General features: G+C 28.6%; 3 protein-coding genes across 5 annotated transcripts; all 3 read right to left on the bottom strand.

Moving 5' to 3' along the window:
* Positions 1-72: 72 nt before the first annotated feature.
* Positions 73-1768, bottom strand: LOC123305572 (gastrula zinc finger protein XlCGF71.1-like). Of its 3 annotated transcripts, none has more exons than XM_044887341.1 (2): positions 973-1768; positions 73-720 (listed from the first exon to the last, which is right to left on the bottom strand). In XM_044887341.1, exons 1-2 carry the CDS (start codon positions 1628-1630, stop codon positions 617-619), a joined length of 762 nt encoding a protein of 253 aa, XP_044743276.1. In that variant the 5' UTR covers positions 1631-1768; the 3' UTR covers positions 73-616. The 3 variants fall into 3 exon arrangements, with proteins under 3 accessions (XP_044743276.1, XP_044743274.1, XP_044743275.1); XM_044887339.1 differs by having other exon boundaries at positions 73-972; positions 1057-1768; XM_044887340.1 differs by having other exon boundaries at positions 73-1056; positions 1141-1768.
* A 2024-nt stretch (positions 1769-3792) lies between these two features.
* On the bottom strand, positions 3793-9109 carry LOC123306195 (gustatory receptor for sugar taste 64f-like). The gene is made up of 7 exons (XM_044888108.1): positions 8813-9109; positions 7949-8120; positions 6580-6851; positions 5954-6108; positions 4757-4919; positions 4596-4685; positions 3793-3933 (listed from the first exon to the last, which is right to left on the bottom strand). The coding sequence occupies exons 1-7, from the start codon at positions 9107-9109 to the stop codon at positions 3793-3795; spliced, it is 1290 nt and encodes a 429-aa protein (XP_044744043.1).
* Positions 9110-17061: 7952 nt separating this feature from the next.
* Positions 17062-20929, bottom strand: LOC123305443 (uncharacterized protein DDB_G0287625-like). Its single transcript, XM_044887156.1, has 2 exons — positions 20885-20929; positions 17062-17916 (listed from the first exon to the last, which is right to left on the bottom strand). The coding sequence occupies exons 1-2, from the start codon at positions 20910-20912 to the stop codon at positions 17201-17203; spliced, it is 744 nt and encodes a 247-aa protein (XP_044743091.1). The 5' UTR covers positions 20913-20929; the 3' UTR covers positions 17062-17200.
* Between the last annotated feature and the right edge of the window lie 5455 nt (positions 20930-26384).

The raw sequence follows: 26384 nt of genomic DNA, 5'->3' as shown, positions 1-26384 counted from the left end.
GTATGACGTTAAACTGAGCACATTCTCATCACCTTCGATTTGATTTTTCGACATTTAATTACATGACCTGCTTTTAAAAGTCTTTCATATTCAGTAAAATTACGATTACTCGGTTTTATTTATCCCCAACAACAAATTTCATTAATATTAATCATTCTCTTCTTGAAAAATTGCATAAAGAATATGTATTGCTACGTTATTATTAAAATTTGTCACTTTATGTCAGCCATGTTTTTTTAGCCCCGCCCGTATGTCAGATCCCAATACTTATACCATGATATAAACAGTATCAGTAGTACCAACTTGACATTCGTATTAATTTCATATTACAGTGTGTGCAAGATTTTTTTATCATAAAACTTCAACTTCAAGAAAATCAAATAAATATAAATCAATTTTATTATCGCGCAATATTTATTCACTTTTTTCATAATATTCAACGGTTTTTATGACAATAAATGTTAGTATGACAATTATTATTAAAATTTGATTCGATGGAATTTTTGTTCTTAAACCTCCATACATTTGGACCATTAAATACTTCGCCTCGCCCCAGCTTCCTCAAGTGTGCTTCCTCACGTTATTCCTTTAAATAAATTTTATAGGTATTTTTATTTTACAATTTAGATTTATCTTCGTTATGAGTTCGTTTATGCCTGATTAAATTACTTTTCCACGTAAATGTTTTATCACATATTTCACATGAAAAAGGTTTTTCGCCTGTATGAATTCGTTTATGGGTAGTTAAATAACTGTTCACCGTAAATGTTTTATCACATATTTCACATGAAAAAGGTTTTTCCCCAGTATGAATTCGTTTATGGGTAGTTAAATGACTGTTCGCCGTAAATGTTTTATCACATATTTCACATGAATAAGGTTTTTCCTTGGTATGAATTCGTTCATGCCGAATTAAGTTGATTTTATTAATAAATGATTTATCATACATTTCACATGAAAAAGGTTTTTCACCTGTATGAATTCGTTCATGCCGAATTAAGTCGGTTTTAATATTAAATGATTTATCACACAGTTCACATGAAAAAGGTTTTTCACCTGTATGAATTCGTTTATGGGTAGTTAAATTACTGTTAAGCGTAAATGTTTTATCACATATGTCACATGAAAATGGTTTTTCACCTGTATGAATTCGTTCATGCCGAATTAAGTCGATTTTATAATTAAATGATTTATCACACAGTTCACATGAAAAACGTTTTTTATCAGTATGAGTTCGTTTATGGCTAGTTAAATGGTGTTTTTTATTAAAAGTTTTATCACACACTTCACATGTTAAAGATGTTTCTTCATTTTCAGTCGAATGAAATTCTAAATCATTTCCATCAAATATTTCATCTTTAATAATTAATTCAGTATTTAATTGTTGTTCAAGTTTAATTCGTTCATTCTCCATTTTAATTTCAGTTTCTTCAAGTATTCCCTCTTCTTTAATTCCTTCATGTCCACCTTTGAATGGTTCTTTATAATCTATTGAATCACTTTCACTCACATCAAATATTTCATTTTTAATAATCACTTCTGTATTTAATTCGTTTAATTTGTTTCTATTTATTTGTTCTTCACTGACAAATAAATCAGTATTAACGTTTTGAAATGACTTACTCGCCATTTTTAGAAGATTCTTAGATGTAACTGACTGATATTATAAAATGCTGCTAAAGCTCCGTATACTTAGCAGATAAAATTGTTATTTTTCACTCAAATTATTTTCATTCATTTGGGAATCATTTGGGAGGATTTGGGAATATAATTTTAGAATTTGGGAATTATTAGTTTTCCTGTAATTAATGATTCTTTTTTCAGCGTATAGTTAGCAGGTAGGAAATTAAATCCAATTAATATTATGTTATTTGAAAGGAAATCATTTGGGAATTACGATAAAAGCGGTTTCAGAGTTTGGGAATGTATAATTAATTAATAACACCTATTTTTTAGTTTATTTATGGGTTATGTTAACTAACCGTACAGCGTACCACGCAGCGTACACCCAGTGTTGCCAACTCTCAAAAATTTTTCCCCCTAGAGCTCCAACCAAAAACCCCTAAAATCCCCTAAAATACAATTGCTGCGAGCTTGCTCTAAAAAAAAAAACATTATTATAAAATTATAAATTATAAATAAATGTTATTAATAAAATAAACAATTAAGTATTATTACATTAATTACATAATCATTTATAAATAATTAATCAATAATCAAATCCCAAATTGAATTATTTAAATAATATAATTATTCGTTTTTTAACCTAAAAAAAGTGGATATTCGAAGAAAAAAAAATCCCTAAAAATATAACACCCCTAAACAAACCCCATTCGACTTTTTAAACCCCTAAATTTGGGGGGAAAACCCCTAAGTTGGTAACCCTGCGTACACCTCAACCATTAATTGTTATATGATATATGACAGTATCAGTGTTTCCAACTCTCAAAATTTTTTCTCCCTAGAGCTCCAACCAAAAACCCCTAAAATCCCTACAATTACGGCGAAATTCCCCTAAAAAAAACATTATTGTAAATAAATGTCATTAATAAAATGAATAATTAAATATTATTAAATTAATTACATAATCATTTATAAATAATAAATTAATAATCGAATACCAAATTAAATCATTTAAATAATTAATAAATAATTAAATTAGAAATAACAATTATCATTCAGAAATATTTTTTATTCATAAATTATCTAATAATTAAATTATTTCATTATCATCAGTTTCTATATTTTTAAAGTCATACATTTTTACATTAAATAACTTTAACAAAAAAATTCCTAAAAATACCCCTAAAAATATAACACCCCTAAAAAAATCCCATTAGACTTTCTTGACCCCTAAATTTAGGGGGAAACCCCCTAAGTTGGTTTACCCTGGACAGTATGGCGCCAATATTTAAATACTACTGAATAATTTATTTTTTAATTTATGTAAATTTTAAGTTTTATTTTGCATAAAAACTGTTCTTATTCAATTGGGAATCGTTTGGGAAGACTTAGGAATATAATTTTATTATTTAGGACTGATAAGTTTTCATTTAATTAATTAGTTTTTCAAAGCGTATACTAAGCAGGTTAAAAATTCAATTTTCACCATTTTAAGTTATTTGATAATAATTTACCCGGAGACTAATCTAATTTATTTGGGAATTACATTTAGCATGGTTTCATCATTTGAGTCAGTATAATTAATAAATTATTTACATTTATTTTTTAGTTGATTTTTTATGGTTATATGAATGGCGGCAATATTCAAATGTTACTTCATGCATTGTACTTACTTTAAATTATCTCTGTTATTTTTATTAGGAGAGCATTTGTAAAAACTAACATGTTTGCCTAATAATGTTTCGAGTATTATATGTCTAGAGTATTAGGAGAGTATTATTATTTAAATTTAATAAGCGGTACATTTTTAAACTGTGAGTATATTTTTCGTCAACCCTAGACATAATAAGCTTGAAAATGAGGTGTGAATCATGGAATTTGATAAAGTAATAAGAAAGATAAGGGTAGGACAGAAAAAAACTTGCTAGAGTTATAATAAATAAGATTAAAAAAATAAGTTTTATTTCCGTCAAAATAATTAAGTACATCAAATTTATTGGTTACCAACTTACACAATCATAGACGATATTTTACAGAGTGGTTTAAATAAATGTGCCATATTTAATCCAATCGTTTAAATATTTACTCATTCCACATCGTATACATAATACGATTCTCAGAATATGAGCCATCTTTATAAAAAATCCCATAAAATTTATAAAATTTTTTTTAATTATCAAGATATTTTGTACAGGGTGGTAAAATTATAGTATCAGAAATATTGTATGCTGGTGGTATTACATTTTCATCGCCATCTTGAGCATTAAACTGTATCAATACCAATTCATAGGTTATAATTGTTCCAGCTACCTGAAAAATAACATAATTTAATTAGTATTTCCATTTTTTAACATATTGTGCCAAATTGTTGGATAACAAATTTACCAACTTCATACTTTATAAACTAATTCCTATTTATTGAAATATATAGGCAATATTATTACATAGATGATAAAATTATTGTGTAGATCCATATAGTATTTAGAATATTTTAGCCTTTTTCCTCGGAAGATTAAAAAAAGATCCGATAGATGGCAGGAAATAAAAATATAGGAAATCAAAATATTTTGACCTACCCTAGTTCTGACATCTATCGGATCTTCTGAGGAAAAAGGCTAATTAAAGCATTATATTTTTTAAATAATATTAAAAAAATTTTTAACTACGTAAGACAAATCATAAACATTATCATTAAATTTAATTATTATCATTAAATCCGGACATACAATTATTAATAATTCCAGACAGTTTTGGTAGTGGCTAATTAAAGAATAGTCATTACCGACTGACATTTTCAAAAAGGTTTGTTTCCATAATGTCCTACAAGTCACAAGTGCACTTGTTGAAAGTGAACTAGTTGGTTTTATATTTGTGGGTAGACACTTTAAAAAAAAAACTATTGAGACATTCAGGCTTCCGTACATAATGACACTGAAACGTTACTTGTAAAAATCCAATAATTTTATACTTACTGATAAAACCATTTCTTTTCGTACAGCAAAAAAATTCATTCCTGTTAATGCAATTATTTCAGCTGTAATTTGTTGAATAAATCTTCCAATCTGAAATGAAATGATGTATTGTATTATATGACAAAATAATTTAACATTTGTTGTTTTTCTTGCAAACTTACTTCCAAACAATACGAACATCCCGGTACTTGATATAAATATTGTAATGGATTACGACTTGATTCATGCACTTTTGAGATCATTAATGTTAAAAATAATGTTCTTGCCACAAGAAAAAGCATTGAGTAGAAAAAATATATTACATCTGTAATATGTTTCATTGGACTATAATAAAAAAAATAAAAATTTTTTTAATACAATTCGGCTTACCTAAAAGAGGTCGTTCAAGTTTTACGTAAGCAGGTTTTGGGAGGAGAGGGAAGTGTAATTATTTCTTATTTTTGCTGAAGAAGCGGGCAGAGGATTATTATCAATTTTATGACAGGTAAAAAAAATGCCATCTAGTGAAAATTTATAGAACTTAGAAATGAAATCAAACACAGAGCCATCTATTGAATACTTACACAAAATAAAAATAAGATTGAGAAAAATTTGTAACTCTTACAGTAAGGTTTTTATCCCTCTGTTTCAATGCAAGACGCAATTAAGTGGCAAATATTTCACGTAAATCTTCTAATTAATACCCTATTAGGGTATTATCGTTAGTCAAAAATAAATTATGAAATTTGAAAAAAGTTAAAATTTATGTAAAAATATACTTAAATATTCTGATTTCGGGTCATAAAAGCACATTTTTCTTTTAAAATATTAAAATTAAAAATCGTAATTTCTAAACTGTATATCACGTGATCTAAAACGCGGGTAAGCCCTGATGTGATGTCATATCGGTATGAGTCATAGACCATCAGTTAGTTCAGTGTAGACAGTTGGGTATAATATATGCATAGATAATAAGTATTTCTATTTATTATAATCATATGTCTATGAATATATCTGTCAAACTTATTTGTGTTATTTCGTATAATGATACCGATATTACGTCACCAAATTGGATGCCCGCGTTTTTGACAGTTTAAAAAAGGTTTAAAATTTAATTTAAGTTTTTGGCGAGAAAGCGTGTGTATTTTTTCGAAATAAATTTTTGGTGGCTTTTTATTAGCAAAATCAACATTTTAAAGTACTTTTTCAAATATAGTAGAATACCCTATTCAAATAATAAAATCGCAGAGATGATCAACTTTGGTAGAATCATGGACATACCGATCGGCTATAAAAACTACTACAGTGGCATAGTGACCTAATAAATACAAAATAATTAAACCCAAAGAAATTTGAACCAAATCGAATTAAATACTTACCTAATGCTATGAAGAATTTGAGCACAAATAAACCATAAATTATTGGTATAGGACAATAATACAAGATCCGATATCGTATCATTTGTTAATCGGCACAATGACGTCACTTTATTAAAATCTTCACGGATATTACGCCATATTGATTCATGTGTTCGCTATAAAAAGATAAATATGCGACTTTAATTACCCAATTATTTTAAGAGTGGGTAAAAATCGATTTAACCATATGTGTTTATAAAAAATGATATTAAAAATCATGGAGATTAGAGAGAAGGAGAACGATCGCTACACGTTAAAGCATTAGCACGTCTGCCCCTGAAAATTTGTAGAATTTATAGTTCATTTTTCAGCCACCAGCCGCGCTGTCGTCGGTAAGTAGTATCTGTGAAGTTAGCTGTTTATGAGTACAAGTAGATGAAGTTAGTACCATTCAAATTTATAAAGTAGAATAGATAATTTAATTAAACGTTGATAGATCATTTGAAATTAGCGCACAACAGCCCGCTTTTAATGAGACAACTTAGCGATCTCAGCGCCTCACTTATTTTGTCCATATTTTGGGGACAATATTTTCTATAGCGATCGTTCTCCTTCTTTATAACCTCCATGTTAAAAAATACAAAAACCTGTAAATGTATATTTTTAATTTTGAGTGTGATCCGTTGAAACAATTCAGTAAGTCCTAAACTCATCATAATCAAAAATACATCAATAAAAGACCATGCAAATGTTGCAACAAAATTAATCACATGGCATAATATTCCTTTCCAGTATGCGAATGGCGTACGATTAAAAACTTGAACGAATCGTATTTCGAAATATGCTTGTAAATCACTACCATGTGAGAAGCATGTACCAATACTTACAATCGATGAACATATCGATAAAGCATGCTCAACTGAAAACGATAAATTTTTAAGAATCACTACACATAGTATAAAACAAAGTCGCTTTCTCTGTCCCTATGTCCCTATGTCCCTTTGTATGCTTAAATCTTTGAAACTACGCAACGGATTTTGATGCAGTTTTTTTTAATAGATTGATTCAAAAAGTGTGATTCAAGAGGAAGGTTTATATGTATAATAACATCCATTAAATAGTGGAGTTAATAGTTAAAAATGTAAAAAGTAAATAAGTAAAAATGTAGTGTATGAATTTAGATATTCCAAAGATAGCAGGAAATCTTCATGGTATAGGGAAAGGGGGATTGTTTTACTCCAAATTTAACGCGTGCGGGCCACGGGCAGTAATGAATAAATCAAAACTAATGGATCGATTTTAATCACATAGGCTATATATTTTATACCCGTGCGAAGCCAGAGCGGGCCGCTATGTTTTTATATAAAACGTTCACAGTCTTTCTGTAGTGTATTTAGTATCAGCATTGCATCCGTGCGAAGCCGGGGCGGGTCGCTAGTAGTCTATAAGCAACAAATTAGTCGTAAAAATACGTGTGTTGAACTTTAAAAAGATGCGTTTAGAAAAATGTGCCAAAATCAAAATGAAAAATGGTATTTCGTTTATCGTCAATATTTCCTAAAATGTTAATATTTAAAAAATTTTAACAAAATATTCTTAAATATCTACCCGGAGCCCAATATCTTCAAAACTTTTATAGGTAGGTTAAATTTGACCACAAATATGAAAAGTATGACCCAAATTTAGTATAATTCCATACTTGATTTATTAAAATTGGATAAAATTTGGATGTGATAGAGAAAAATTCAATTTTTTGGATTTCGGTGACGTCATAAAGTTCAAAAACGATTTTTTTTTATAATAAACCCAAATTTTATCCCATCTAAATGAAATTTTTTTTGAAACCAACTAATTTTTTGTCAAACTTTTTATTTTCATGTTATTTTTTAGCTTACATTCATTTTTGTGCGAAATATCGATACTATAAGCCCATTTTGTTCAAAATTTTCATTTTTGATTGATTTGACTTTTTTTTTTCTAAAATAAAATTTTGTTTTCTAATAAAGTTTCACTTACGTGCTGCTAAAGTTAAAATGATTGTAGCAATTATATAAAATCTTCGATATAAATTAAAACTTGGTGGATATACACTCATATGGTATTCAATCAATGCCCATTCTTGCATTAATTTTGGCCAATAATATGCTAATTTTATATATAATAAAACTGTTAGTAGAGAAAATGTATAAAATAGGGCTCCAACTAAAAAAATATAAGAAATAGTTGACATATATGTTATAAAATTTAAACTTATAGTAACTAACGTGCTATGGAATGCAAAAACTGGACAAATTGATAATTTAATAGTGTTATGAATTCAAATATTTTAATAAAAATGCTTTGTCATGAAAATTGGTATATGGGTATAAAAAAGTCTTCTAAGCAACTTTTTCTAATAGTTTTTTTCGATAACTCTAACCACCTCTAACGCTAGACAAAACGTTACTAGTCGATATTCTAATAAATAACGAAAATATGAGGGTGTCTTCATCTTAAATGCCATTAAAAAAAATAAAATAATAGTGGGGTTTAGCCTCCGTTTCTCTGACTTCACCTATAACAGAGGCCACCCACATCATTATTTGTTAATCTTTATTTATCTTAATTACAAACATATTTACAATTACATGTACATGATGTGGGTGGAGTTGGTTATTTCGTTCTTATCCAAGCGACGACAATGTGATCAATTCTGCACTCCCATTAATTATAAATTGTTCACACTACCGCTGCCTGGATTCGAACCCGCAGCCTACGTCTAAATAGACGAACAGTCGAAGACACGCCTTAGACCACTCGGCCATTTAGGATCTTATTTCTTTCTATTAATGATTTTAAAAAACAATTCCCGTGATACTTACTGCTGCGATAAAAATTCACACCATCTGTTAATAATTGCATAAAATTTGTGGCACCCAAAGCAATTATACCAATTAAAATAATAATACATTGTAAAATACGAAATGAGACGAATGTAAATGTCAAATCTTTCGGTGTTGCAGATCGTATTCCCATTACAGGTAATAAACCAAAACATTGTGCCATTGTTAACATGGGTCGAATAATTTCATGGAATGTTTTTCGTTTCGTAGTTGGTTCAAATTTTTTGATCTTGATATCATTATTATTATCTTGATTGAAATCGTCGAAATTGTACGCTGGTTTAATTATTTTCATTTTATAGATGGAACTATTTTGAAAAAAATTATGTTTTAAAAATATTCGAAATAATTTTGGCATTTAAAAAAACTTCTACCGATGAAAAAACATTTCTAAATTTCCGAAATTTCGAATAAATATGGGGTGATTAAATTAGGTTTATACATTTTTAATTTGAAATAAAAATGGTTCGGCTGTCGTATTACTAGCCAAGAGGGAATTATCGTTAGTCCGAAATAAATAATGAAATTTGAAAAAAGTTAAAATTTATGTAAAAATTTACTTAAATATTCTGATTTCGAGCCATAAAAGCACATTTTTCTTTTAAAATATTAAAATTAAAAATTGTAATTTTTAAACTGTATATCACGTGACCTAAAACGCAGGCAAGCCTTGCTGTGATGTCATATCGGTATGAGCCATAGACCATCAATTAGTTCAGTGTAGACAGTTGGGCATAATATATCCATATATTTTTTTGTAGATATTAGCACAGCTTTTGCAGGATGCACACTTAGGATAGGTGTATCTATTCTCACCCTAAAGAAACTTTACTTCTTATAAGTTCTGGATTTAACGGTACGAATGCTTGTAATCATTTCGAAAGCTTATAACATTTAAGAGGGCTGTGGATTTTGGATATTTTCTTTCTTATTAAACTTGTCAGATAAAGTATATCTTGAACCTGAAAACGATGCTATTAAGTAACGCTCGCTGCGCGTTACTAAAGCCGCTGAATTTCTGCCTAGCAAAATAAAATTACATTTACTAAATAAATCATATTAAAGTTACAGCTACATTAAATCCAATTGAAATATAATTCAGATAATAGAGTTATTTTTCTTTCTTGTAAATCCTTACAAATTAGGTCCTTCACAGATTGTACATTTACTTAAAATTTCTCTCTTACAAGGAAAAAAAGATTTCAGGACCCAAGGAAATTCTTCCCTAGAATCAAGAACATTTTTGCATTTTAATGTACTCACACGACTAGTCAATTAGTGAACTAGGCAATTTGTATCGCGTAATTGTAATAAAATGTTATAAAAATACCGTAAAAAATAAAATTTGTACGTCAATTTGGCTAGTTTTTGAAGTTTTTTCTATGTTTTCTTTTTTAAAAGCGCCGTAAGTTGATGTTTTTTTTGCATAAACAGAATCTGTGATAAATTTTCTCCATGATGAAAACTTTCTGGAAGCTTATTCACCGATTAATGTTTGTACAATTAACATTATTGTGAGTTCTTTCATAAAATACTATGTTAAAAATCACAATTTTGAAATCATTCAAAATTTTGATCTGCAAGAGGCTCCAAAACTCTGGTTATTGTGTTCAAGGGACTTTGAACTATCATTTACTAAGAAAAAAAAAAACATTGACTTCGTACTTGTTCAAACAGTTGAACCACTTTATAAATTAAAAGTCGAACTGTACAATTTTTGTAGAACCAATCTTACTCGCTGGTTTTTTCCACAATTTTTACCTGGTAGTTTTTTATTGTTCACCACAATAGTTTTTTACTAGATTTTCTAGATGTTTAAACTACTAAAAACATTTCAATTATAAAAAAAGGTAAATAATATAATATGATATACATAAAATTAAAAATAATAAATTTTTGTTTTTGATAAATATGATATTAAATATTGTTATGAAAAACATATGAAAATAAAATAATATTATTATTAAAAATAAGATTGATTACATGTTTGTTGTTTTGAAAATATTGTTTTTATATCTACACCTATCTCTATATAGGTATGTACGTGTGTGTGTGTCATCAAAAAACAACCCTCTAAAACAAGGGTGAGAAACACCCTTAGTACCTTGTATGTTTTTTTTACAAACATACGGACAGGGTTGTAACGAGGGTACACTCCTTATGAATCATCTTTAAATTGTGCTTTCAGTGGCTAATAGTTTCCTATAAAGAAAATTATAACAAGCATCACTCGTTCTATAACTCGTTCTTCTATAAATGATTTACTTTAAATCTTCAGACATTAGTATTTTTAAAACTTCTGGTGTCATTTTACCCTACTTTACATTGGCATTTCATCCTAAAAGTGTCGGAAAATCAACGATCAATCATTGATAAATTTGAATCCATATGAATAACGAGCTCCTTGATATACAAGGCGTTCTGTTATTAACTGCAGATCGTTGGCTTACAGAATAAGCTCATAAAGATGAACATAAAAGCTCTTTAGCAAATTTCGATCTGAGGCCAGATTCGGGAGATGTGCTTATGGGAATTCATTATCGAATCAAATTCATTAAATTAGTAGGTGTCACTTAGAGGAGACTGCTACTAAAAAATATTTTGTTGTTATTATTTATAAAGAAAACAAAAATATAAATCAGCAATAGCCAGTTAGATGTGGGAGGTATCAAATTATATATTAATATAGGTACGGGGCAGGGGGGAATAAATTGTGTAATACAGAACACAAAATCTTAAACATTGTGTCACTTTACAACTTCAACACACAACATACATACTTTGGTTTGTCTCGGTGTATGTGTAAGCATATATTTATCAAAACGGACAATTGTCCGTTTTGCCAAATATATGCCTAACGTATGTGATATTCGCATGATTAGTTGCGTACAACACTTAATTTACCAAGAAACGTATTGTAGGTTTGAATGGGTTAGTTTTTATAATAACAAAAGTAGCCAAATAGAGTTTTTTTGTAATAATTTTGCATTTAGAGACGCCTTCCACTATGATAAAACACATCCTCTCTTTAAGTAGTGTTTTATTGGTTTCATTCAAAATGTTATTGAACTGTGATTCGCTAAAGATATATTAATTTATTTTGTTAATTATCTCGCAAAGTAGGCTTCAGATCCAAAAGTGGAAAATAAGTTTTTCTTTCGTCTTTATGAGCTTATTTTGTAGGATAACGATCTGCAGTCAATAACAGAACGCCCTGTATACACACATATACCATATGTAATTTACTATCGACTTTTATTTCGATAATATTAAATTTGGGCCTTTTATATGAGTTATTATTTGGCTTTTTGTTTTACGTATACAAAATATACTTTTGGTATTGTGCTACGCCCTAGTTACGGCCCTGCGATATGGGTTGTTATTATTAAAAAGTTGTTGATAAATTTATGAAATTTGTTATTTTATTTATTAATTATAGTTTGTACAACATGCTTATAATACCGAGCGTATCAGACTAAATGGTCGCCAAAAATTTTTAGTTTTAGTTTCCCAAAAATTCCTTCGAACAAACGGTGTTGGGTATATTTATGATAAGCAATTTTGTTATTTTAATTTTTGCTCAAATGGTTCATTACTTTTTATTTAAAAGTCCATAATTTTGCTGTACCTTTTACAATTTGTTCATGCAAAACTGTAAATGGCAAAAATGCTTTCGGCAGAAATACAACACGTTATACAAAATTCTTATTTCTGTGTATCCTATCACCCACTAGATTATTGACCATTTATTTTGAGACACTTGGTATATATGTACATTAATGGAGACTGATCGGCTTATTGTCTTTGAGTAATCAAAATTATCGAACTATTTTACTCTTCAGTCCTTCAATTTTATGAAGTTTGTTAACGCTAAGTTAAAATTGAACAAAAATTAAAAAACATGCTTTTTGAAGAATGATGATGTAAGACAATGTAAGTATTAAATTTGCATTTCTCAATTTTTTCTAGCCCTTTCTCAATTTTAATCTAGCAGCCTCAACTCCACGTAGGGTCCACAGAACCCCCTTTAAAGCCTGTAGGTACGACAACCTTAGAAAATTTCTTTTGTGAATTCGTTCATTTTTTTTAGCAGATGCTACTGTCTAGCGTTTAATTATGTAATTAAAACATTTTCATTAATTAATGAAAATCTCTTAAGAGACCCATGGTTTTATCAGAAGTTAAATCACTTGTATAAATTATTTGACTGTGATTAAAACTTGCTAAAGTAAGTTAAACGACTACAAAGCACAAAAAACTGTGGACGATTTTGTAAATTTAGCCAATACGATGAAACTAATTGCATTATTTCTCTAGGTCAAAAATATGTATTCATTTTTCAAATTAAATAAACTCTAATTAAATTAATAAACATTTCAAGATTTATCTAAATCATAATAAGTAAGTCTGCACTAATTTGGTAAAAATTACATAATCCAATTACAAGACACATGTTAATTATATTATTTTAAATGAAAAATCAACTGTGGTAGGTATGACCTTAAAGGATTCAGATCAAAAAATTTCTGTTTCAGTAAATTATTAGATTCGTTGATCATAAATACATTTTTTTATTAATAAAGTTTCCAAAAATCACAAAAAAATTTTTAGGTCATCGGGCTTTTTATTATTGTTTTATCGTTCAAAGTTGGCTGAAAAAATGAAGAATCATATAGGTTATCTTTTTCAATTGGATATTTCTATATCAAAAAATCTAGAGAGTGTGATAAAAAAACTATCTAAAATATTTAGACAATCTTGTATTTTATAATAATACCATAAAAATATAAGGTTGTCGATGATATAACAACAAAAATTTTAATTTAATTACGAGTTCATCGAAGATCCATTATTTGATAAACAGATACAACTATAGTTAGAGTATTGATGATTAAAGAGCAATATCTATATTATCAAATTTATAATCATCACTTGAACACAATATATTATATATTTTTATAGCTGTTACCGTGCAACTAAAACTTTTTTTTATAAGAATGTAGGTTTTTCAATCACCATAATTAAAAATAATCATGAACACGTTTCGATAGTAAAACTCTGATAGGCGTGTTTATAAATCAATAGAATTTCATAAAAATTATGTCTCGCCTGGTTATCAGATGGGTGATGATCGACCTTAAACCGTCTCTTGTTCTAGAAGTAAAAAGCCTGAAACCAGATTATAAGTATATTAGAATGAAATTTATAATTTTAAAACTAAAACAAGTGAAAACAAACAATTGACTGAGTTAATTGTTGAAATACCATGCATAGTAAATGTTGATTTCTTTATCACATTACACATACAAACATGTGACACATGCATAACTGATAATCAAGTATAGTACATATTATAAAATTTCCGCCTAATTGGCGCCCTCACGGGTAAACAGTGATGTTTACGAAAAAATGTTTCAAACAAAAGTTGTTTAATTTTTGATAAGGAACATTTTTTATAGTTAAACTTTTGTTCTATCTCTAACGGTTTACAAGATGGGCCCTACGGACCCAAGACCCAATTGACCTATGATGCTCATTTACGAACTTGACCTCACTTTTTACGTCCTGAGTACGCTGTAAAAATTTCAGTTCGATATCTTTTTTCGTTTTTGAGTTATCGTGTCCACAGACGGACGGACGGACAAACGGAAATGGACTAATTAGGTGATTTTATGAACACCTATGACAAAATTTTTTTCCTAGCATCATTATTTTTAAGCGTTACAAACTTAGGACTAAACTTAATATACTATGTATATTTCATATATACATGGTATAATTACAGAAAGGTTATCATCGAACCTTGTTATTGATTTTTTTATCACCAATTATACGTTTTTCAAGGTTTTTTAATTTATTTTTTTTATCACGTTCACGTTTTTTTGAATTGTTTTATTTAATAGTTGATACACGCTATCATACAAAATATGCGACCCAATAAACCAACACCAGACTCCCAATTTAAACGTATGTTTTCAATCGTTTATAAAGATTTTTCTTAATCCGGATGGAAATTGAGTTTCTGGTTAAACTATTTGAAATTACTTTTTCACTATTTTAGGCAGTTTTTACAGAGCCTTTCATATGACTTGACGTACTAGTTTCAAAGTACATCTGATTGTCGTTTTCTGTAAGCTTGCATATATAAAAATGATTGTATGTCACGGTTTGATATCATTCAAAACGCCATGGCACTCTACAATGTTTTATAAGTAAATTTGAATTGGTTTTTTTAAATGAAAAATATATACGGTACTAGTGTTACGTATAAACCAAATTTTGCAAATTTAAGACAAAAGCGTATTCCAGTTAAGGTGTACACAATTTGTGCAGAACTGCATGTTTAAAAAAAGTCTAATCTCCATAAGCCCAAATAATTAAAAAATTTTACAATAATAAATTTGGTAATTTGGAAAAAATAAATAATAATTCTAAAAAAAAAAATTTAATAACAATTTATTTAAATAAAAATTATTAATTAAGATAATAATTTTACTATTAAGATATTAAATTTAATTAACTTAATCTATTACCTAATTTTAATTACCAAAATTATTTACTTATTCACATTATTTTTCACAATTAAATATATTGCATTTTCCAGTTTCGATAAACAACCAATTTCATGCAAATAATTTCAAATATAAAAAATTTCAATTTTATTCAGTTCTGCGTTTGAATGTCAGATACCAAAAATAATTCATTTTTTTTGTATAATTCATATAATATACACTCCCATTTTATTTTCTGGATAGATTTTTTAAATTTGTTAATTTTTTATGTATTAGGCCTAATTTTACCATCGGGATAAACAAAATGTACAGAATATGGTGGAAAGTCTTGAAATTATTTACACGTTTTGACACAATTTTATCGGTGATTGCTTAACTAGAGACGATTCAAAAAATTTTAAACTTTTTCACAGAATCATAAATGAAAATCAGTCTATAATCGACCAGCGAAAAATTGTGGATTTAATTTAAAAAAAAAATTTTAACAATCTACAATTTGCGGACAATAAAATTGCAACACCCGGTATATCTATATATCAGATATACCGGGTGTCATATTTAAGTTGACCTATATGTGAAACCCGAAAAATAAGTATAATCGAGGGAAATGCTTCCAACGGAAGATGTTAATTTCAAAGACACACATCTTAAACGGATTTATTGAAATCAATCTTCAAGTTTTTAGCTTCAATTAAAACCTCACTCTAATTTAACATCAATGAATGACAAACATTAGATGAATACTTTAAATTTGAAAGTTGTTCTTTATAAATACGTAAACATTTGTTTGTAAACCGAATAGTTTAGACAGTAACTGACAGCAAAAATCTACCTTTCAGCGCGTGTTTCTACATTCGATTTGAGCAATAATGGTCTTGATAGAAAAATAAATCGCTTTTATTGGATCTGAAAATGCTTCGAACAAAAAATGCTCCCTTTTATACCATGTATATATGAAATATACATAGTATATTAAGTTTAGTCCCAAGTTTGTAACGCTTAAAAATAATGATGCAAGGAAAAAAATTTTGTCATAGGTGTTCATAAAATCACCTAATTAGTCCATTTCCGGTTGTCCGTCCGTCCGTCCGTCTGTGGACACGATAACTCAAAAACGAAAAAAGATATCGAGCTGAAATTTTTACAGCGTACTCAGGACGTAAAAAGTGAGGTCAAGTTCGTAAATGAGCAACATAGGTCAATTGGGTCTTGACCTATGGGTCCATTGGACCCATCTTGTAAACCGTTAGAGATAGAACAAAAGTTTAAATGTAAAAAATGTTCCTTATTAAAAATTAAACAACTTTTGTTTCAAACATTTTTTCGTAAACATCACTTTACCCGTGAGGGTGCCAATTAGGCGGAAATTTTATAATATGTATACTATACTTGATTATCAGTTATGTATGTGTCACATGTTTGTATGTGTTATGTAATAAAGAAATCAACACTGACTTATGCATGGTATTTCAACAATTAACCCAGTCAATTGTTTGTTTTCACTTGTTAATTATTAAAAACTTTCTAATTTAAAGTGTTCATCTATCGATTACCAGTTATGTAGTAGAGTGAGCTTTTCATTGACCTTGAAAACCTAGAAGAAGTTTAATGTCTGCTTCTTCGATCGATTAAACTTATTTTTCGAGTTTCAAGCATACGTCAGTTTAGAAAGGCACCCTGTTTTTGGGCTGCAATTTTAATGTCCGCAAGATACAGTCTTAATAATTCTACCATCAAATTAAAATTTCACATTTAGCAAAACTTTACCGAAAACTATTTTATCCATTTTCCAAGACCTTTGAGGCTATTTACATGATAGAGTGCGGTTAAAAATTCCAAAAAATTAAGATCGTTTTTATTCGTTTTCGACATACTTAGAATAATAAATAACCAATAAAGATTTCCAAAATCACAATATAAATTAACGAAGATTTTAAATTTGTACCAGAATTTTTATTTTGGGAAGTTGTATTTGGTTGATGTCCCGAATTACTATTTGGATGATTCGGTTGTTGTCCTGGATTATTGATATGTTGAATATTGCTATTTGGTGTATTTTTTGGTGGCATATTACTACTTGGAATATTCGGATTATTTGGATGATTCGATGTTGGATTATTTCCTGTTGGAACAACAAATCCATAATTTCCTTGTGTATTTCCAGTATCTCCTCGTGGTGGATACATCGGTGGTGATGGAACTGATGGCATTCCTGGATTATTTGTGTTTCCAGGCATCGTAGATTGATTTGGCCGTTGATCGTACGATGTCATATTCAGGATATAGGTTCGATTCACCACCGATGGGAATTGTTCGCTAATATTTGGATGTTGTGTTACATTAAATGGAATTAAAATCACTGTGTTATTTTGGATAAATTGTGGAGTATTATTGCCAAATTGTTGTTGTAAGGCAGTGAAATTGGCATCATTTGCTGGTAGCAATAAGTATGTTTGATTTGTTGCGGTATTATGGACAATCGTTGCATTTGTTATACTGGAAAAATTAGCAGGCATTGAGGTGTTATTAAATGCGTTGATTGTATTGGCTGGTTGAGTCTGTGCGAAACATGTTGTTACCATAAATATACCTGTAAAAGTTAAAAAAAAATTTGTAAGCAGCCAAAATCACAATACTATCGTAATATTTCCCCTGTCATTCGATTTTTATAAAACTTTGCCAAAACGATGGTTTTCTTTAGATCCCCAGCTCAAATCAAACATAAACCAAGTAAGCGGGAAGTCTGTGACAGCAAAAACTGTACTGAGATTTGAAAAGGTGAAAAAATGTTATCCTTAAATTTTATATAAAGTTTGGAAGCGAACCAAAATTTTATTATATTGCAACAAATCTGTTGAGACCACTCGAAAGATTGTTTATTTTTCTTAAAAATGAGATAAAGTGCCTAAAACATCTAAAAATGATTTTTTTTAGCATATTTTAAAAACGAAAGTTAAAAGAATGCAGTTTCAGTTTTCGAATGAAATGAATTCAGCGTGATGATTATTTCAGAAAATACAGGATTTTTAATCCAGAAGTGTTCATTTTGTTTGGACAGCGAATATCTTGGTACAAAAAGCAAGTTCGGGAACTTTTTTTTAGCTCATTTCAAGGACAATAAACAAACTTTCAACTGGTCTTAACAATTATTGAGAATAGATTTCCAGAAAATACAAATTTTCAAAGTAGTTATTGCGCGTTTACAAGTTTGATGATTTTTCGCATAGCTGTTTGAACTTTGGGTAAACTTTTGTAATTTTTAAAGTTTGCACTTAATACTTTTTATGAGTATATTATACAGTGTTCTAGTTGAAAAATTCTAGCTAGAAAAGCCCCTGAAAGTTTTGAAGTTCGAAATTAAAAATTTTTTATGTAACAGCCTATATATTTAATTTAAAAAACGAAAACGCAATTTAAGGATGTATGAGCATGACAACAATGTTTGATTTAAAGGCTCAAAATTTGTTTGTAGGTAGTCTTTTACTCAAAGAATATGTGGTTAAAATTTCAGCTTAGGTATCCGTGCAAATTTTTAAGAAAAAAGTCATTAAAAATCGATATAAAATACATTGGCTCTTATGGAGGAATCTCAAAAAACGACATATTTTGGAAGTTTTTGATAATTTTCATTTGGAATGAATGAAAACAAATTTAAAAAAAACTTTTTAATAGAAAGTAAACATATTAGCAATGAATTAGAAAAGAAAAAAACTAAGTGTCACCGTCCATATAAGGGATGTAAGAGTAGGGTAGATTAAGGGTTGACATTATTTTTATCTTATTTTCAACTTTGATGATGAATTTTGTTATAACTTCATGAATGTAGACGAAAAATAAGAATAAAATTTTTCGATATGTGTCTTGGTTTTCGAAATATCGAAAGCTGAATAATTAAACAAAATTTTCAATTTTCGATATTTTGAAAATTAAGCCAGATATCGAAAACTTTTATTCTTACTTTTGGTCTTATATCGTCAAGCAATAATATAAATTTATCATCAAAATTGAAAATATCTATTTTTAAATTTGTGCGCCCACTACCATGCTCATACATCCTTAAGAAAAATAAAAATTATAAAATTATTTCATTTTGGTTATAACAATAAATTTGAATGACCTTGCAAAATTATGGACAACCGTAGCAATTTATAATATTACGACAAATGAATTTTCATTAGTATAGGCCAGTATAATTTTGTTTAATAAGTATGTACATATTATGAATGATTCATACACAAAAAAATTGATAACAGAATTTATTAAAAATAATTAAAAATTTCATAAATTAATGCTTTTAAAAATTATGCTACCGTAGTCAAAAATTGTGGATGTCAAATTTTGTATGATATTTTAGATACAAATTGTTTTTCGAATTCTAAACCTTAAACCGCCAGCCGTTTGGTAAACTTTAGTAGCGTGGTATTTCGTGAGAGATTTATCAATTCTTTCTGAGAATGTAGAGAAGTAATCTATGAATAAATTAATTCATTAAAACTAATTTCACCTCGGGCCTGTACTTGTAATTTCGGTTAGTTTAATATAGGTACACTTTTACTGTCGTGATGAAAGAAATTCTAACAATGTCTGAAGAGAATTGAAACAAAAATATTTAAAAAAAAAACCGTAGATAGGTTGAAAAAAATTCATATTTCGAAAGTAGATAAAATTAAATGACGATGGAAAAATGCTCATAACGCGAGTGCTGACGTGTTAATTGGAACAAAAATGGAAAACCTGTTGAATAGCACTCGATTTCAAAGAGTTTCAACGGTCCTTAAACCATCCCAACAAGAAAGAGTCTAAAAAATGAATATTTTACCTCCGGAAAGACGAAATTCAAGAATACCATACTCCAATAGGAAATATATAAAATTTATGGGTCCCGTAGGAGGTCCGAGGAAGAATCCAGGATTTAAATTCAAATATCACACTCCAGTAAGGACTTTGTGCCACTTTTGGTCAGAAAAGTCATTTTTTGAGCGAAAATTGAAGTATAATTAAACATTTTGCCGCAAGAATTTCTTCCATTCGGTTTATATGGTCGGTAATCAGAAATCAGGGGTTTAAATTTAACAAAGCCATACTTCCGTACGGCTTTTACGCCTTTTTTGGCCAAAAAACTCACTTTTTTGAAGGAATTTTAAATATAAATTGATCAAAAAAAAAAAACCTAAAGTCCTAGTTCTGGGGAAAAATATTCATTTTATAGACTGTTTCTTGTTAGAGTTATTTGAAGAGGGGGGGGGGAGAGTCGAAAATCTCCTAACTCCTGAAAGAAACATTCAAATTGGTTTGACATTGTCAATTATTAAAAATATTGGTTTTCCAAAATGATTTCAATATGTTTTTTTTTCTGGTTTTCATAAAATATTGATAGAATAATTGATTGCGGAGTTGGTTTATTAAAAATTGTTTTTTTACTTTTTCGTCGGATATCTTGTTTATTGGACAGTGAAAATTATTTAAAAAAATTGATCGATTTTTAAAATGATTTCAATATGTTATTGATTTTCTTAAAAAATTTATTGATAATATTGATTGATTGATTTTTTACTTACATATAATTGTAAATATAATTAACTTCATATTTTTTTTTTAATATTATTATTATTAATAATAAATAAATAACACTTATAAGTTACTTTTCACAGGAAATATAAAATATGTATTATTAATAAGTTGAGAATTGCATGCACTTCTTTATTGAAATTAATAAAAGTGATAACAGATTTTACTGACTTTATTTTTACCTGTATTTGTGTGCTGTATGAGTTTTTAACTAAGTAATAAAAATTTATACAAGAACATTCAAAAATATGGCTATTATATTACGCGTGGAGCCCCTGAGAGTAAAACTGAACTTACATGGATTTCGAAATTTCGCCTGTGAATCAATACTATTTAACGATAGGTACAATATGGACTAGGTGTGCCAGAATTCATCCTACCAGAAATATTTTATATTTTTAATAATAGGGTATTATCGTTAGTCAAAAATAAATTATGAAATTTAAAATTTATGTAAAAATATACTTAAATATTCTGATTTCGAATCATACTAGTACATTTTTCTTTTAAAATATTAAAATCGTAATTTTTAAACTGTATATCACGTGACCTAAAACGCGGGTAAGCCCTGCTGTGATGTCATATCGGTATAAGTCATAGACCATCAATTAGTTCAGTGTAGACAGCTGAATATAATATATCCATAGATAATAAGTATTTATATTTATTATAATCAGATGTCTATGAATATATCTGTCAAACTTATTTGTGTTATTTCGTATAGTGATACCCATATTACGTCTTCAAATTGGATGCCCGCGTTTATTGACAGTTTAAAAGAGGTTTTAAATTTAATTTAAGTTTTTGGCAAGAAAGCGTGTGTATTTTTCCGGTGGCTTTTTATAAGCAAAATCAACATTTTGAAGTACTTTTTCAAAAAAAAGTAGAATACCCTACTACAAGTATTTTGCACTTTCATGGAAATTTATTTGTAAGAGATCATTTTATTGCAAATTTTATTTATTTACCGGAAAATTTGGTGTGAGAGCTCTTATCGTGGTAGAAAAAATCTGTCATACCGATTTTTAATATATATATAAGCCAATAAAATTATACCCTTATCGTGAAATTACTTAACATAATTTTCATTTGTTCGTTTTGACTTCTACTTTCGAAACATTTCGGTGTGACAGCTCAATACTGGACCAAAATATCTGTCACACCAGTAAACAATAAAGAAATATCTTGTCGCTAAAATAAAATTCATGATCAAAGTTTAAAATAAGGTACAAATAATTTCAACCACAAGTCTAAACTTGCCTTGGTGCTCGTCTTACCTTAACATAAGTGTTGAACATTTCATTCAATTCATTTGTATAATGCCTATAAATTTGAACATCATTGTACTTAAAACGATTTTTACAAATATTTATATTGTTTTTAGCACGACTTTTGTACATATACCAGAGTTTACGTAACATATTTTTCTAGACTGGTTTCAAACAAAAAAAAACGTGGAGGTTGTGAATAATTTTGAATAAACAATCCCCCCAACCCCACAAGTTATTAATATTTCACAATGATTTAATTTAATTTCTAGAGGCATAATTAGCGAGGAAAAATTTTTGTGGATAATTTTCGCAAACTTATTCGATTTCCATCGTTAATTACCCAACATATTTCATGAAAAGAAGATGATGGCCATAAAAATTATTTGAAGTCGGTACAATTTTTTGTCATAAAATATTTATTATTGTATTATTTTTAAATTTGATCAAATTCAAACTCATGCTTAAGTATGTTTTCAACTGAAGCTTGTTAGGGTTTCGTATCCATAGGGTAACCAACGAAAAAATAAATGGAAATGGTCAAAACATTCCCATCGTTAATATTTCATTCCTAAACAATTATTTTCAATTCGTTTTTACCTCAAGGTATTCACCTTCGTGTTCCATACATGAAAATTTGTTTAAATACACTCCTACATATAGCTGAATCATTTTAGACCAAAAAGATTGCCGCTAGAAAATTTGGTCATTGCCATGGGACCCAAAAAAGCTTATTCTTATAAAAAGTGATTTTTAAAAATTTCAAAACCTTGAAAATATGCAACAAAAACGTACATTTGGGGGTTTTCGGGATCGCTGATCACTATTCTAACATCCCCACTTGCACCCCTCCGTCCACATTTCCTTGCGTGGGATAACAGTTTTGTAATGTACACGTCATGCTCTTTTATTTGATACCCCACTTAGGTATATTTGTAAATATTCGATAATTCCTTCCCACTTTCTCGCTACACCTTTCTACCCTCCGAAGGTTAAAAGTAGATAAAAACAATAGATCTTTGAAGCTGGTTGTATATCGTGTCAATATTTGAGCTTAATCGATGCACAACTTTTTTAGTTTTTGAAGCATATCCCTTTCAACCTCTATTTCAACCCTTTACTCTACTATAATATGGATGTATTATACATAAAAACCTTCCTCTTGAATCACTCTGTCTATTAAAAAAAACCGCATCAAAATCCGTTGCGTAGTTTCAAAGATTTAAGCGTACAAAGGGACATAGGGACATAGGGACAGAAAAAGCGACTTTGTTTTATAATATGTAGTGATATGACGAGGTAATTTTTTGTCAATTGTAAATAATATAAATAGGACTTTTATAAATACAATGATTGATGCATCAAAATGGATCCATGGATAAGAAAGTATCTAAAATATTAAAATTTTTAGTCAGATTGGAACTGTACTTTGTATAAAGTATACACAAAATCCATTGACCTTTTATTATTATCATTTATCAAGTGAAAGTAGATGATTAGAAACTCAGAAAGTTAATACGAGAGGGCAGCATAGTAAAATTTCAATTTTGGTGCGAACATTTGAACAGAAAAATATTATCACAAAATTATGTTGCATACGTTGGATTATCGTACAATTTGGTCACATAGCGACACCTCTATGTTTGATCGTACGAAGTGTTAAATTATGTGATGTGTACGATAATTATGTGACGAATACTAACGCTGAATTCTAATGATTCGTCTATATGCCAGTTTCTTTAAACGTCTACCAAATGTTTTATCTGTATGTATAATTTAAACTAAATATTGTGTGCTCCTCTCACAAGTGACACGTTGCCTTGTACTTAGCTTATATAGTTGCTTAACATGTACATAATCAGTTAGTCTGATGTTAACTGGGTACTACTCTTATTAAACGCATCGAGCTACAAACTTCACCCACCGCAAGTTTAAAGCAGAACGGATGCTAATAGGTAGTTTCATGCATGCAATGCTGTTCTACAATTACAGTTTCACAGCGCATACTGCTGTGATTCTGCTCAATTGAAACAGAATAATGCTTGCTTGCATATCAATTCATGTAACAGTGGCGCCCTCCTGTTCTTGAATAACAATACCAGTTAACAACGTTGACTAATTTTTTGCTGTTTTGCTCAAAACTTTTTTGTATTTTTTTTCAATAATTTTTCATAAAGCTCGCAAGTTGAAACTACCTACAAATTTTCATCCCTCCATCTTTTATATTTTTGGAGAGAATGGACACCAAAGTTTTGGCCCTGCACGAGAAAACAATGATGTTCCCGAAAAAATGTTTAAATCAAAAGTTGTTTATTTTGGTATAAGGAACATTTTTTACCTTTAAACTTTTGTTCTATCCCTAACGGTTTAGCATAAGCAAAACTCAAACTTTTAGCATTTCTCAAATTTTCCAAGCATCATATCTCAAAAACTATTAGAAATATGGAACTGTAGATACGCTTAAATTGTTTTTAAATTTAGTATACTTTCAAAATGATAATAATAGCAACTAATGTCAAAAAGCTCACAGTTTTTTAATTGAACAGCAAAAACTAAAAAAAGTCCGAAAAATTTTCAGTTTTTCGCGTATTATGATGCAGGAAGCACAACTTTTTTTTGCTTGCAAAATATGGTTTTACACTTCTTTAAGAGGTCCAAATAACATATCAAAAACGTAGCTTTACATCACGTTTTGTGATTTTAGCTATTGTAAGATTTCACTGGCGTATTAGGCAAAAAAAAAAAAAAACATTACCTTACGACTCTTTCCAAAAAGAAAAACATAAAAAAACATTGGTTTTTTACGCTTTTTACTATATTTTTAGAACAATTTTTACATTTATGTCTTACAAATTGCCTAGTTTAATATATTATTAGAATACTTTATTACATTAACGTCATACAAATTGCCTAGTTATCTGAATAAATAACAATTAGTCAGGAACATAAACAATCTAATAACTAGAGATATTTTAAAATTATTCGATCCATTTTTAGGAACTGTATTAATTTTTGAATTTGTTTTAACTGCTTGATTTTTATTTAAAATCTCTGGTTTAAGTATTTCATTAGATTCAATTAGATTATTATCAATAACTGTTATAGATTCTTGCGATTTTGAGGTTAGAAAATTTTCCTCGGTTACAATGTTCTCATTATTTAAATTGATTGGTGACTGCAGATCAGAATAATCATTTTTCGATCTTATTTTCTCTTCTGGTAATATATTTTCATTAGTCGACTGATTTACGTTAACTTTTGTTACATCCACAGTTTCTTGAGAATTTAATGTAAATAAATTTTCGTCCACTTTCGTATCTTCATTTTGATCCATAGTTGGAGAAACGACCGTTATCGCTTCTTGAGAATTTGTCGTAGCCAAATTTTCTTCGATTTCCGAAGCTTTAGTATCTTCGATATTAAGTTTATTTTTGATCATTTCGCTTTCATCCATATTCGGAGAAACGAATCTTAACGTTTCTTGAGAACTTGGTGAAAATAAATTTTCTTCGAATTCTGTATTTAAATTAATAGTTTGATTTTCGTCAGTTCCAGCGTTGCCCATATTTGAAGCTATGGTTTTTGATGGTTCTTGAGAATCATTTTTAATTTGATCTATTTCTGTTTTATCTTTTTCCGAAATTTCGGACATTAACATTTCTTCAGTACTTAGAATAACCAAATATTCTTCAGTTACGGTATTTTCATAGCTAGGTTGATCGGTGTTACTTTCCATTTTATCCAATTTCGAAGATAGAGTTGACATTAAAGATTCTTTAGAATTCATCGTTAAAATTGTTGATATTTCATGGGAAATTGAAGTAATGGGTATTTCTCTTACAGGAATCAATTCATTAAGATAAGTTGTTTCCTGTAATTTTTCCGTATTAATCAAAGGAGTAGGTAAAACATCTTCAATAGGCAATAAAGGAAGTTTTCCTTCCGGTATTTGTATAATTGTATTTATTGATTTTTTATCTGGAATTTCCATATTATCATTATCAATAGATTGATTAGGAATTTCTATCGATTCTTTATTCGAATAAAAATTCGAAATTGTTGTTAATTTTTCATTATTTATTTGTAAATCTTCATCAGCGTTTAAATTAATTCCATCTGCAATATTCATTAGAAAATTAACATGTATGCAATTTACATTACATGTGTGAAGAATGCTTGCTTGTATTAAAACTAAAAGTGAATAATTCTCACTAATATTTTT

This window comes from Chrysoperla carnea, chromosome 1, assembly GCF_905475395.1.
Source record: "Chrysoperla carnea chromosome 1, inChrCarn1.1, whole genome shotgun sequence".
Lineage (NCBI taxonomy): Eukaryota > Metazoa > Arthropoda > Insecta > Neuroptera > Chrysopidae > Chrysoperla > Chrysoperla carnea.
Note: the sequence above shows the minus strand (reverse complement) of the source record. Positions and strands in the feature narration are given on the sequence as shown.